The sequence below is a fragment of the Enoplosus armatus genome, chromosome 8 (assembly GCF_043641665.1).
Source record: "Enoplosus armatus isolate fEnoArm2 chromosome 8, fEnoArm2.hap1, whole genome shotgun sequence".
NCBI classification, from domain to species: Eukaryota; Metazoa; Chordata; class Actinopteri; order Centrarchiformes; family Enoplosidae; genus Enoplosus; species Enoplosus armatus.
Window position 1 is genome coordinate 11,839,595 of NC_092187.1, and position 15,901 is coordinate 11,855,495.

Here is a 15,901-nt window from a genome sequence, read left to right on the forward strand (position 1 = left end):
ATGTCTAGATTAGGACACAACAAAATGATTAATTGCAGTGAAATAATGTGTTTCTGTATTAGTAATTTGTTTGTTTGCGATCATTATCTTTCTATCTTGGTGATGATGTGAGCTGCTAGTTTCCTCGAATGCTATCTAGTCAATTAAAACAGCATACATCTATTCATCTTAATTAGATGAAACATACATTTAATCTTCATTGGTCCATTCTCAGCATCCATTGCATGTTTGACCGTCCCGGTGGGGCAAATCTTTTAGTTCCTAATGAGGTTTCTCATCCTCTAGGGTTGAGATTATGGGGGTGTGGTTTATTTTGATAACGTGGGTGTTGGGAAGCCCTTTGAGACAATAACAGTTATTAAGGATTGTACAAATAAACCTATCTGACCTAACTTGATGGATGTTCAGCGGATAATAGGCTCAAAGTATAAAGATTGATAAGACTTCAAAGTTGCCTAAAGGTTTTTTCCAGTTTAATTGACCAAACAGCAACTACTTTACACTGTAAGTCTGCTGTTTCATTTTCCATGGACACAGTTAATCATACCCATCATGGATAAGCAGCATGCTTATTGTTTCATCCCTCCACTGCCAACACTAGTAATCTTGTTTATTTTCTTCATCAGTCTGTCACGCAATCTGCTCCAAACAGAGAATCTTTTAAATGCAATATATTTCATATTGCTTTTCTTACTTGATAAATTAGGTTATTTATGATCGTGGAGCTTTGACGTAGTGGTATTATATCATTGCAGTTTCACTACAAATCTCTTAGCGACCATATCGCCAATAGATCATAGAGATAAAAACAGTTCACAATAATTTCTTAAAACACATAGGCTTGTATATCTAAAATATACATGTAATGACCCAGAGATGGCCGACAAAGAATCTTAAGCGCAGTATTGTATGTGTAACAAATACTATAAGTATTGTATTAAATAATTACATTCTGTAATTTTGCTCTGTTAAAAGATTTAAGTGTAGAATTATTTACATTTGGGTGCATATACTATATAGGCTTTTTTAAGACGTCTTTCCTGGCTATGGATGACCTCTCGATGGACTCTACTTCTGTTCTTATGTTCTTGTTGATGGACCTGTGAGCTCATTGCTTTGAATCACCGGTCATATTTTGTATATAACTTAGTCAGATAATTCCTGGCTTTTATCCAGAAGAAGACGATATGTGCCATGATGCCATGTCATTGATGTCCTCCAACATCACCTAATATCTGCATAAATATCTGCATAACCAGACTAGAATACCAGGGCTAACTGAAACAAGTTCATAGAAAAAAATATTTAAGAAAAAAAGTTCACAGTTCAGACACAGAGGACGTGATTTAGTGTGTCGTCAGTCACAACACTGCCATTCCTCTTCACAGCCAATCATTGAAATTATTAATGAATGTGTGAGTTAATTGTTTGACTCCATGTGGTGCCATCTAAAATCTGCTGTGAGTGTAGATCGATTCATTAGCATAATGAGTAAAAGTTAATGTTGCCTTAAATCACCTACATGTGGAATATATACAATATATCATTCTCAAATTAATTTTGAAAGTAAGCATATGTGTACAAGTCATATGAGTGATGACTTGTAGTAAAAAAGATAGAGCCTCAATCAAAACATAAAAACACAAAAACAGAGGTCGAGATAGCCTTGACTCACAGCACATAAAGACCAGGAGATATGACTAAGTAATATTTACCTATTCTGCGTCTCCCGTAACTGTCATGTTTTTGATTGTATCTTCCAGACAATTGTTATCTTTGAAGCTCTTTATGAGAATTTTAATATTCAAAGACTTCCATTGTTGAGAGCACTTCTCAAAGAAAACATTAGGGAGACAATGACAACAGAAGGCGCAGAGGCTGCAGCACGACTTTCATGATGATTTTAAAAGACCTCAAGAGAAAATATCACAACAGAGATGCTGGAGTGATTTTCTTTCAGGGATTTCTTTCTTTTCTTTTAAATATGAGTGTTTTTAAAGTAATAGTCTTTGTCATCGGCTCGTCTCCCAAGCACGGCACTGAAACTTCACAAAAGCACTAATGAGCTTTTAACATCTCTAAATATCTGTAACAAAAAGATGAAGTACCACTCTGCATAATGCTTCACTCCGTGTGCTGGGTCACAGTAATTAATGGGGTAATCTCTCTCTCATTTCTGTCTGAAAGAGTTTCATGTGAAGATTACTACTTTTCATTTAACATGATGGATAAAAAGCTGTTTCATGCTTCACACTGGTGGCTTTATTAAGAGTTCGATTCCAGTCTGATTTTAGAGTACTGAGATTAAGCAACAAATGACTGAACAGATTTAGGTGAAAGTAACGTGTACAACGTTTGACAGTAGCTGCATTAATTATGCATTATTCTAATGATGATCAGAATTAGAGCTTAATCAGATTCCTGTTAACAACATCAGTGTGTGGCTCTTTCAGAATGAATTTCATTCAGCAGAATGTAAGTTGAACCTTTCATAACCATTTAAAAGATGAACATTTGTCACATAAATACTTTTTTGATTTCTTTCTATTTTGGGAAACCTTCCTACACATGTTCACCCACTTGGGTTAAGTCCAAGTTGTTCCCATGGAGATATGTGATGTTTACTAGTTTACTTTTCAACAGAAGGTTCATCTGCTGTTCAATAACTGTCAGGTTTCTTTTGGTGTATTGTCTGCTAGGTGTAAAGCCATCTGCCAGAAATTTGGGCAGGATTTTTGATGTGATCTTTCATCAGCAGGTTAGTGGCGGTGTCTTTCTCTCTGTATTTGGGATTTTGTCACCTGAGGAAAAGCATTATACACTACTCTTTATGTGGTGATATGTCTTTGAGTTTCTCTAGGTGTTTATCCTTTGGTGTATGAAAGCAGAATCCAATGAAATGGTCCGATGTGGTCTTAAAACACTTACAGACAATTTCAGTTTATCTTAATTCAAGGTCTCATTCGGCACAAGGCAAGTATTATTCCACTAAATCTCTAATATCCCACACATTTTTGATTGATTTTGGTTATCTCCCACTTCTGTCTTTGAGCCTCCTTCCTTCCAAATGTCATGCAGAAATATGTCTGCACTCAACAAAAGCAAGAACAGTAGCAGGGATACTATGAGTACATGCCCCAGTATCAGCAAATCCCAGTGGTCATATTTAGGTTACACATGACTTATATAAGTGTTTATCTGGGTTTTTGTGAATATGAAATGATGTTAAGATGCAGCAACAAAAAAACACAAAACCCCAATGACTGAAATATGTATCTAAATGCAGTACATTCTGATTTGGACCTACAGTGTATTAATACTTATTATTTGCCTGTTGTCCTTCTTCCTCCATCTTCCTACAGTGTCTGAAGGACAAATGAAATCAGAGGCGAACAGGTAATAAAGGTGAAGATGAAAACACTGTTACTTTGAGTGTGTGTAGGTGTGGATACAGTATGTTTGTCCATTTGTGTGAGCTGGAGAGAGACCAACAGGACAGATCTGGGACACTCAGCCATCAGTAGCAAAGCAGCAGAAAACTAAAACCAGGGCAGCCACTGATCCACTGAGAAACATTTCCATATGTGACAGGTTGCCTGCCCTTAATTAAGCTCTCAGATCTTCTCCATATTTTATCATAGTCATTCATATTCATTCTTACTGTAGTTGTGCATGTAGACAGGATCGTCTCCTTTGAGGCCACACTTTAGTAACATGTGGAAACTTCCAGGCCCCTCAAAAGCCGCAGTCAATAGCAGTGAAGGAAATGTGGACTGGTGCTTGTACTGTTATGAGCAGAGTCATTTCCATGTATTCGTCACAGCAATGACACCTTTACAATACCCATAACACTCGCTTGTTTTAGCAAACTAGTAAACTTCCACTGTTGACGGATATCCTAATATGTAAGGTAAAACTACAGAAAGAGTTCAGTGGGTTTTTTCCCCTCCAGGTCCACAGTTTTTTCAGTGTTTTTCACTATTTCACCGAAGCTGCTCGTTGGTCAACCTAACTGGCTTCCTAAAATACAATAACAGAAGACATAGTGGAATATATGACCTTTTTATAGTTCTTTTTCTGTTTATTTACAGACAGATATTTATTTAGTAGTAGGCAGCTGAGAGTCAGACAAGAAATGGGGTTGACTTACAACAAAGATCTCCAACCTAACTCGAACCGGGGACATTAAAATTAAGTGAACCACTAGGCCCATGTGACGCCCACACATCACATTTTATAACACATTGGAGTCAAAATATGCCAGCAGAGGCTCAGGATGTTGTGGCTACTGGACTGTTTTTACTGAGATTCTGTTGCAGACGACAGTGCAGACGACAGTGCAGACGGAGCGCTGGTGTGTGTGACAACAGGGGGCCTGAAACCTCTTTAAAGAGAAACAGTCAGTGCCAACAGGGACATGAGGGCTGTTGGCAACTAAGTATAGCTGTTGCATATAGCATCTGCTAATAGGTGGCAAGCAGAGTTACTGTGTTAAATATGCCCCTCTTCAACTGCAAAAAAGTGGTTTCTTTGCACATGCCAGTTCCTGTTGTGTTTGTAAATTTTACCATAGCTTTTAGTTGGTGGTTGTTGTACTGTTGAGTTTATGATAAGAGATGAAAACACCCATCATCACAGAGGGACGGTTTAATGCTGTGTTTCGCATCATATGAGATGAACGGTAGAAATGGGATTCATGCTATTAACAACTCTATAAACAACTGACATGGCATAAAGGATCGCCCTAGACATTACATGCTGTGCATACTGGTATATGTGGCCAATTCTCTGTCTCTGTCAATTTGAATGGTGCTGACATTTTTGTAGATTTAATGGACAACATACGTAGACCACAAGCACACAATGGACATGAGCATAACCAGTAGCTTTATTTTTTCCTTCCCAGTGACCCCGAAATTGTGTAGTTTGTGACCAACTTTTTATTAGCTTTTCATACTGAATGTCACGGCTGTGTGTTTATAAAGCCGACTTGTGAATGCTACATAAGATAAAAGTAATTAAAGACATGTCCCTCTAGACATACTTTAAGACACATAATATACTTGGAATAATATAATATATATAAATACATAATAATTTGTCTGATGTGGTTTTCCCCCCCCAAAAAGTTAAATTACCTAGTTAAGAATAACCTAGAATTACCTAGTTTCCAAGTGGCACAAAGGTAATATCTAAATACACCGTGTATTCATATAAAAAGCAACAACATAACTGTTAGACAAACATTTGGACTCACCCTCCTTTGATGTAATCCAAGAAGGTGTGCTCTGACTCCACATTGAATGACAACAAGGACACCTGAGGAAAAAGGTCCAAACTGATTATATCACACTTGGTAATTAAGGAAAGCAAAATCGAGCAAGCTACACATTAAAACTGCCCTCTGAGCTAACCACCCACAAAATGACTTATCCACGGAGAGTGAGTTTGACGCCTGGGCAGCATATTAGTATTACAATCACTGAGAGCGTGGCTGTGCACTGATGGAGGATTTGTGTGATGGATAACTAGCCACAGATTTTAATTACAGAGTCACCACACACAGCAAGAGCAGCCAAAGTGCTCAGGCAGTAACAAAGCTGTGGCTCATTTCTAAACATCCATCACTACTCTTCACTAATACGACACAGACAAGAGCCCCTTTATGCATTACTATGGACTTGATTGTTCACCCCGTTTGAGGTCACCAGAATGTTTCCCCCTCTACTTAAATTCACTGTATGGATCATAAGCCCCGAGAGTGGGAACAGAACAAAAACATTTAACAGAGCTGAACTCATGCAATCCACTTAGAGGAAACTTCTTGATGAATAAAGGAGGGCAGGGGTGTGAGTGCACAAGGACGGCCTTATCTCAGAACTTAGACTCACCGTCCCAGAGTTGATGTATCTCTTTTTCTTTATTTTCTTCTTGGCATTCACCACCTGGTATGACGGCAGAATAGAAAAGACAGATAATGATAATGTAAACTTGCAGCACCATTCTTTTTATCCACCCCTCGGGCAAGTAATAAAAACATCTTTGTCCTCCTACTCCATGTCTGTAAGGGTAATGGAGCATAGGGACTGAATCCAATAACTGCAGTAGGTGAGAATGTGATAGCATTGATCATGCCTCGCAGCAAGATACAGATTATTCAGGGGGATTTTTATAAGCACCTGCACTGTGCTGTACATTTTACATGCACATTACCAAGCTTGGGGATCGTGTAACACATATCTCTCCAAACTATTTACTTGTAAAAAACAAAATGATAACCACATACAGACTGAATTGTGCAGTGCAATTTCACATGTGTACAATAACTTGTAATGTGGACAAACACACAAAAATACACAAATATAGGCGCGATAAGCGAGGCCAGCTGAGAATGAGATTACAGCACTCCCTGCTTTAAATTAATGTTACATTTACAGCTTGCAGCCAAAAACATGTGTGCAACAGTAATCCATCAAGGTCAAATATCTCTACAGCTTATTCTATGGGTCTGCACACAAACATAAAGCTCAAGCCTGGAGGAAACTGTGCTGTATAATAAAAGTAAAAGGTATCCCACTCTCTTCCTTTCTCCTCCTCCCTGCCTGCAGCCTTTACTCCTCAGTTCTGCCTCTGTGGTTTCTAATGCTACTCCTCAACTCCTCCAACACAGGTCATGCCTCATAGCACGGCGGTCATCACTCAGTCACTGCCAGGTTCACATTACGTCACGCAGACATCACCTTCAACTATATGTTAGCATTAAAGGGGAGCTATTATGCTCATTTCCAGCTCTATATCTTTATTCTGGGACACCACTAGAGTAGCTTTGTATGATTCATAGTTCAAAATTATTCATCTTATTCTGGCCCATCATGCAGCCCCTCAGTTCACCCTCTGTCTGACACAAGTCATTTGAGCTCCTGTCTCTTTAAGGCCCGCCTCCCTAAAATCCCACTTTCTTCTGATTGGCCACCTCCCTGCAGCCCATGAGGGGCAGGGAGACGCGTCTGAGCCCTGAGCACAGCGCATCGCTTCATACTCAAGGCGCTGTGCTCGACTGCATGACAGCAACAGTAACTTAGCTTGGAAAATAGAGATATGGGGACTGAATGTGATGAACTTACTGTTTATCAGACCACAAATGAGACAAGAAGTAAGTAAAAACGATAGAAGCTGCTGGAGCTGAGTGTTTTTGGGGACTGGGCCTCACTGATTACTGTACAAAAAGACACAACTTTATTCCCTGATTTTGGCGAAACTCGATCATTTTATGGAGAAAATGTTTTCTGGTTTTCCCTCAGATGTCCTCCGGCTGCTCTGCATCAACTCTCAGTGATTTACGCAGTTTCCTGATGGACAGAAAGCTTTATAAAGTAACTTCTAAATGCTGCTAACTGTAGCTGCTGTTAGCTCTGTTAGCTCTGTTAGCTCTGAGCACCAGGGGAGTGTTGGTGTTTACACCGCCAGCACAGGAGCTTTGGATCACCGGGAAGAGGAGGTTTTCAGTCCCGGGCTCCGAGTCAGATGTCAGCTAACTAAGAGCATAGATATAGATATATATCTATGGCTAAGAGGACTGCTTGATGCACAGGTAACTAGTGAACGACAGCTACAGTTAGCAGTAGTTAACGATTACTTTAGCAACAAGTAAAACCATCTGTCCGTCAAGAAACTACCTCCTACCTACCTATTTTCCTTCACAACAGAAAAAGCACTTTCTGTGAGACATACTGAACAACCTGAGTAGTAGCAAAGAGTAATCCTGAGCAGAGCAGCTGAATAACTCAGACAGACTGAGCAGGTGGATGAACACATCCCTCTACCTTGTGGGTGTGCTTTTTTTTGTCTTTTTTTTTCTTCTTGATGGGCGTGCTGTCACTGCTGTGCCCTGAGCAGATGAACATCTGAGGAAATCTGTGTCCTGTCTGACGTCAGACAGAAATGAAGGCAGAAACGGAGACGGAAACAGAGCGTTCTGAGCAGTCTGAAGCCTGAGCTTTTGGCTCACAGGGATTTACTTTTACATACATTTGCCTCATTATTTGGCAACTTTGGCAAAATTTAATATGAATATCCAACATTGTAACACCATGTATATGACAGAAAATAAGGAAAAGCATAATAGGCCCTCTTTAACCTGCTGTCATCTCAACTCACAGCAAACGTTCGCATGTCAGGTTGAGTGCACAGGAAATCTGCAAAGAGTCGAACACTGCGGCCAGTGACCTATTCAAATGTTATTATTATTATTATTATAATTATTATTTGTCTACAGTGAAAAGGTGGCTTCATGTAGTTTCTGACCACATCTTGAAACAGATTCAAGGGCAGTGACCAGGCAAAGAGTGCATGAAGAAACTGCTGTGTTTCATTTTCTAATTTAAAATACCGAAAGGTTTGGTGAAGGGTAATGGATGCACATTCTTCTGCCATGTCAGCAGTGTGAAAGGGCAACTCTGCATGCCACTCACTAATTCTGTCTCTCTTTCTCACTCCGTCTCTCCTCACCTATCCTCATCTACCCACCATCCTCTCCCTCTCACTGGCCCTGTTCTTTCCTTAATCCATCTCCATGACTAATTCAGAGGCTAATGTAACATGGCAAGTGTTTAAATGAGGGACCGATAGCAGCCTCCCAGCGCCTAACAGTAATACCCAATCTGACCCTCCAAGGACCATCCAAAAAAACTCTAATCAGCAGTATAGTTCTGGTGCGTTCCCATTTGTATTCTCACCACAAAAACACCCTTCCTCATCTGGTCTGCTGCAACACTTAACCTCTCTGATGCTCAATGCCATGCAGGGTGAGGAGAGACAGAGGAGGCTAGCTGTTAATCTCAAACAACCACAATCAAGTCATTAAACTTTGGATAACAAGACCTTGCTGAGCCAAAGGACGCACTGATTTGCTCTCGAATCGAAGTAGGCTTCTCACACTGGCACCAAGTAATGGAGCTTGGGTTTGTTTTCGTGCCCCAGCAGAATAACCTTTGTGCCAAAGGTGCATCCAAATTTCATTCATTAATAGGTTGCTCACAGCTATGTCCAGCCACAGTGTGCTTTGGTTGCTTCACTTGACTTGAAACACATTAAGTGATGGACGTGGATGCACAAAAATTCTATATTGCAGAAACAGATATCAGACCTTCAGAATTAGATAGAAAGGAGGTCAGGTTTACATTGTGACCTGAATTCTACTTTAAAGAGATCAAAGAGGAACAAGGGGAACGGGTAACATACAACACTATGTAGAGCACCATTAGATGCTAAATACAGTGCTGTGATCTTAAAAGGGGTTTTAAACACAGCTCAACTATTAGTTAGAATGAAATGTGTAACTACAATCGCTGTTTTAGAGAAAGGTCCTCTGCTCTGAGAGACACCAGAGAGGGTGATAACAGTATCGACTGTCTTTATCTCCACTCACCTCGTAGATGTTTAACTGGTTCTGACCTCGACACAGCTCTTTGTAGCTGGTGGTGAATTCACCGATGAAATCGTGGCTGGAGAAAAGAGACAAAAACTAAATCACATACTGTTCATTCAGGTACAGTAGGGCACAAACCTGAGAGGGAGATGATAAAAGTAGCTGGAGCAATTGCACGACAGCCACTGATGCACAGGCGGACTCTAATAATCAGTTAATGAAGAAATTAATAGCAATTACAGGGAAAAGATTGTGAATGGGGTAATGTGAATGTGATGAAAATGTAATTCATGGAGGAGTAGAAACTCATAGACAGTGGGCAAAGACATGGGGAAAATTTCATAAATGACATTCCATTACCTCCCATCTCTGTCCCAGTCATACACCTCCACTTTGATTGTCCTGTAAAACATATCAAAAGAGAAGACAAAGCGTTTGATTGTTTGAGCACATTTATGTAACACGCAAGTCACTACCTAAATGTCTAAATGCCTAAATGGCTATTTAAGCTCATTAATTGTTAGTGAAGGCTGAATTAAATAAATCAAAGAGAACCTGTTCTGTGTTTCACATGCAGAAGATGCAAACATCTTTCTGAGGATCTAGATAAGGGTGACAAAAAATAGTTACGTCTTTGAACACTGAGACTTGTCAGTTTCTAAAATACATTAGCTAATGACAAATCATTTAAACAAGACTGAGACTGATACAAACCCACAAAGCCTATTTGGTTTTTGTCATTCTTGCATCTAAAAAAGGAAAATAAGTCATTTTAGAGCAGGTTGGTAAACTGCCATCAAGGATTTTAATGAATTGTTTATAAGTGAGTTTGTGTTTCTCACAGAAGAGACAGCAGGTAGATAGAGATGCCAAATGTTTGGGTAAAGCATTTCCCTGAACATGCCAAAGATAGAAAACCAACCTCCTGGGAGGGAGCATATTTTGCAAATTCCCAAAATAAGTTGGAAGGCGAGAAACCAAATAAGCAAGCCTGAGAGAATTCACTGAGAATGAGGAAAAGTGCCTCCTCTCTTCTTCTTGATCTGCTGTCAATCATGTGTCAATGGGTCCAGGAGGAGGTGATGGAGGGCTGCCCTGTTATCCTGACCTGAACTCATTCTGCCTCTTCATCTGACGTATTTCCCCTCCTGACAGATGTGTGTGATCCATGTAGTGCAGAGAGAGATAAGGCTTGAATTGTACGGTAAATCTGGCCTAAAACCAATTATAAATACTGAGACAACACATAACACAGCCAATCAAATCTTCCTGGTACTCTTGACTACCAGACAAAAAAACTAATGTGTTTTGACACTCAGGGGCCAGTGTGGCAGATGATTCCCCAGTCAAGTGTCAGTCAACATCAATTTTCTCGCAACAAATCATCGAGATCATGAGCAGCACTACGACACAATCAAGTCTACCGGTGAAGATACAGAGAATTAGTTCCTGGATCAATGTTATTTCGTTTCCTTCACCCACTAAATGTTTGAGTGGAAATGGGAGAGATTTCACTTTCTAATCGCTATTAAAGGCAAATGATTACAAGAGATTTGACAGATTCACATGAGGACAAAAGACGTGACTGAGGAAAGGGAATAAACACGATAATTTGCGCCTTTGGATCCTTTCGGACACCTCAGACTTGGATTTTCGTCCTCCTGGAGACTCAGCCTCACCTCTTATCTCCTCTCACTCTGTGTGAATGGTATCCTTGGGTTTTGCCTCTTGACTGTATGTGTAGTCTGTGCCTTTTTCCAGGTCCTTGTAGTAGAGGTCTCCCGGATCCATGCTCTTTATATATGTTTGCAATCTATGTACTAAATATTGTTATTCAGTTTTAATATGGTGTGATTTTATTATTGTTATTTCTGTGTCTGTCTACTCTGTGCACATGAAATCTATTGTATTTCTGTCTGGCCTGAGGGTTTCTTCCCATTTTCTCTTATCCGAATCGAGGGTCTATACGATAGAGGGTGTCATGTGCTGTACAAATTGTAAAGCCCTTTGAGGCAAATGTGTGGGCTATCGGAATTAAATTGATTTGAGTTGAAAACATTTAAATGAATACAAGGAAAAGCACAGTGGCAGTGAAATCTGCATTATTTATAAAGTAGAAAGGGCTGTGCATTTGACAAATGCCTGAGTGAAAGAAACGTAAAGCCTCAGAATCACTGCACATATTGTGGGTCAAAACCAGCAATTATTACAAAGCCATTATAATTTAAAGATAATTTAAAAATTGACTTGCTGAGAACTAGTGAATTGAAATGAACTAAAATTGCTGCGGCTCTGCCGTGTGGAGCTTGGAAATAGAGCACGTCAAAAAACACAGCACAGCAAACTGTAGATATTTCACACAAAACGTCGGCGAGGCCCTAAATTGCCGTAGTTTTCTCTTGCCATAAAAATCCTCAAAGGGAATCAGGCGTCTTTCATGCTTCCACTCCATCTGCCTGACCCAATTAGCTTCTCCAAGCAGGTGAGCAGAGACGGGATCGAAGTGAAGAACCTTTGATCATAGCCAGCGTGGTGGAGAGGGCGAGGTTTGACACGTTCTTTGACGACTTCCACACACTCTCCTGGCTGTCTGGGTCCACGCACTTTCATACTTATGCACTCACACACACACACAAAACACACATAGCAGGGCTCCTCTGTTGTTGCAGCCGCCTGTCAACATCTATAGAACATCGAGTATAGCCACTCTTCCTCCTCCTCTCACTTTCTTTCTTTCTGTCTCCTCTTATTTTCCTGCCAAAACTCTTCCTGCTCGTCAGGTGTCCTGCAAGGCCCTTTGCTCGGAGGAGATTCAGATAAGATAGGAGATGCCACTGGAACAGCCACACTTAAAATACTCTGAAAGGCTCTCGCCGGTTGTGAGAAATCAATGAATAGCCAGACAAGGTAGCATGTAGTTAGAGATAGGCCTGTAATAATTCCCTATTTCAGCAATAGATAAAATATTAGTAGAAAATCAATGGTGTCTGAATTTGACACACCTAACTCCTTTTGGAATAAGTATACCACATATTGAAACTCTCTGATTTCCACTGGAAAATCACACTCCATCCGAGTATGTGTGAGAGTGTACAACACTTTATTGTACATCATCATTCATCCTACCTTTCATAGTCTCCGTTGCAGAGCGCTCTGACAGGGATGGAGAAGGGCTGCCACACAGGGTTCAGTGTGTTCTTCACCACTTCAGTCTTGTGGCAGATGGTGAACCTGGAGGACGCAGGTCGACAGGGGTTTCAAATCCTACAAGACACATGTCTAAGAGAAAAACCCAATGATAAAATCTATACCACTATGCTTTGCTTCGAGAGCATGTCTGCATGAATTTATCTTTGAGCCACTGAGTTCAAGGGATCTCAATCTAATTCTCTCGACCTTGAATCCCCTTCCTCTTTGATGTCTGCGCCCTCCTACCGTCTTTGATAAGCTGAAATGAAAAACCCACTGAGAAGCAGAAGACAAAGAAGACAAACTCACGTGCCATCCTCGTTGCTCCTGTAGAAGACCATGAAGGGGTCAGACTTTCCGAAGAAGTCCTTTTTATCCAGTTTGTTGGCACAGAATTGCATGGTGGCGTAATCCTACAGACAAGTGGAAAAAGAGAATGAGAGAAATGAAAAGACAAAAAAGTAAAGGACATTGTAAATCCATGCTCCTGCCTCTGTTTGCCTCCTGTTGTTTGTTTATACATGCTGTGTGCCAAGATATAAAAGCACTGAAGCACCAAATAAAAGCAAAGTGCTGACTGAATCCTAATAAGAGCAGTGCAGAACCAGCCAGTGGGCGCTAGTTTCCAAAACCTGCAAATGCATTCATTACCATTTCTTTATTATGCAACTCCTGCATAACAACAGTGGAGGGTATAAGGGATATCAAATTGAAAATACCTTGTTGTGCTGAATATAATCATAGTAACAGTATGAGAGACCATGCAGAGGGGCACAGAAATTGATTCCAAAACCCAGCAACATGAAGGAGGGGGGGTTGTGTACAAAAAGGATGTGGAGGGTGTGAGTGCAGCTAATGATACATTAGAAAGGCTGGTATTACCATAATTATACTCATTTAGGCAGCATTTCAATGTGTGCTGCCATTACAAGGACAATGAACATCTCCCATAATGCTCTTGGTTCCAGATAGTCTCCCTGTGGTCAAGGTATTAGTCTGCATCGTATATAATAATGAGGCTGCATAGGGGGCTGCACAGGTTAATGTCCACATCAGAAGACGCTCTGCAAATTGTTCTCTATAACTGACAGCCTTTATCTCAAAGCTGTATGAGTCTTCTTTGAAACCTTTTAGCCCTGCAGCATACTGCATATGCAAGTGTCTAATCATCATATCTTAGAGTGTGAGATGTGATACCTAAAGACAATCAGAGCCTTCGACTAGCAAAAAGAAGAGCTGTTTTCACCCCGCTGGTCTCCCAGGCTTTTATGTATGAATAAATAAATGAATGAATGAACTTTATTTATATAGCATCTTTCATGCATGAAATGCAGCTCAAAGTGATTTACAATACAGCAGCAAAAACAAAACTAGAGACCATCTTGTGATTGGATCACACCAGCCGTGATGCCCATCAACATGTTGGTGTTCTGACCCAGTACTCAGTAGCCATTACTACATCATTACATATGTACTCAGTACTCATGGGTCGAACCACACCCACATACTAACATCTTATTTTAGGCAAACACCCGTTAAGAACGACCATTAACAGTGATCAGCGTCTAAAACCGAATGTGGGTCAGGGGAGTAAGATTTCTACCGCCCTACTTCCAGCGCCTTTGCTTGATTTTAATCTAAACTACACAGCTGTAAAGTTTTGAGACTGCATCTGGTTGACAAAGTCTGTCCACAGACAGACATATAACCACCTGGCTACAGTAGGTGTCTCCAGGACCACATTTTGCCATGATGACACACAGACAAACAGGGTGAAAATAATACCAGCCGCGGCTGGTAAACACCAAAAACTAGTTTAAAACCATACACATACATAAGGAGGAAGGGAGAAAATGAGTGTTGCTATTTATAAAATAGCATTAACACAGTTTCTTTAGAAAGATTAAAACAGCTGCTAGTTATAGGCTATATATAAATATCCATTCTGAGTTGTCGTTTAAAACTTTTAGGTTTGGAAGAGCAGCCATTAGATCAGAATCAGCATGGTGCTGGACAGGGACCCTATCGATTGCGCTGACCCAGATCAGTGTGGAGCGCTCGGCCTCTGACCAGCCTCTCACTAACCCCCATCACATCACTTTATGTCTTAGACACAGACACGACACAGACCAGCCTCTATCACTGAGGCAACCGCTGAGAGAAAGATGGATACATACAGATACTACATAGGTACACAGTAAAATAACCCTTTGAGTATTCTCCTGAAAACTGAGCTAACTTGATTACTGCGGTTGTTTCCAATTATAGTTTCTGTTTCCAAACATTGTGGAAATGTTGACACAGAAGTATAGAGCTGATTAAAATGGTGGTCAGGGGTGGCTAAATGAAATAGGGCTGTTGTATATCTACTCTAAATATTGTCATTCCCTGCCGTCATTTTCAGTTGTTATCTGTGTTGAGATCAATTCTACAATATAGGTAGAGAGCACATTAATGGAAGATTGTCTTTTTCCAATTTGTGTAGTTAGATACGTATCAGCCAAGTTACGGAGCAATTCACTGTGTAGTTTGTACCTGAAGTGTGTCAAGCTCTCCCTTGATGGCTTTTCAAAAGAACATCTTATTTGCCTGTTTGCTGTTTTGGTGGATTTAAGAAAACACACATCATTTTAGAAGAGTTTGCTTAGGTCAGTTATCCAAGCCCTTAAAAATAGAGGTATCCTATAACTGTCCTGCTTAGCCCTGACATGGCCTCTACAATTACACTATCACGGCAACACAGTGACTTAAGCCTTCATTAGGCACAGATAACACATACCCACTTTGGTGCCTTGCAGTGTTCTCTCATTAAGTGGGGAAAAAAGGCAGAACATTCATTTCAGCTACTGAGGTTTAAGAGCAGCAGGGGAATACTGAGTGCAGTCTGCATCCTTCTTTCCACTTCTCTGCCCTACCAAGATATCACTGCATGGGGTAAGTGGCAGAGCAATGCACACTGTCACTTTCAGAAAGTTCGCTCAAGGAATACGAAGCAAAGCAGACAATGCTTCAATTCTGGTTACCTAAGCTTATGACATCCTCAGGATCGCACACTGTAGTGAATCACCAAATGAACCGTGAGCCAGAGGATTTCATGAAATCAGAAATTAACACAATCCTTTGTATGCTTCACGCATCACTTCATTCATTTGGGTATTTGTCTATTATGACTGTAAGCCTCAGGTGAAGGATTTCTGTCAATGCGATGAACACCAACAAAGAAAATGGAATAATAAAAAGAGTAACAGAGCTCAATTACATTTTCAGTGATAAACTGAAGAATAC

General features: G+C 40.4%; 1 protein-coding gene across 3 annotated transcripts in view; it reads right to left on the reverse strand.

Moving 5' to 3' along the window:
* The window catches only part of cpne5a (copine Va), a 65,243-nt gene that overhangs the window by 15,093 nt on the left and 34,249 nt on the right, over positions 1-15,901 (reverse strand). For all 3 annotated transcript variants that reach the window (XM_070911193.1, XM_070911192.1, XM_070911191.1), the window contains 6 exons: positions 12,926-13,029; positions 12,554-12,658; positions 9,788-9,829; positions 9,428-9,503; positions 5,892-5,945; positions 5,258-5,319 (listed from right to left, as the gene is read on the reverse strand). In XM_070911193.1, coding sequence (XP_070767294.1) covers positions 5,258-5,319; positions 5,892-5,945; positions 9,428-9,503; positions 9,788-9,829; positions 12,554-12,658; positions 12,926-13,029 — 443 coding nt within the window. The remainder of the gene's footprint in view (positions 1-5,257; positions 5,320-5,891; positions 5,946-9,427; positions 9,504-9,787; positions 9,830-12,553; positions 12,659-12,925; positions 13,030-15,901) is intronic.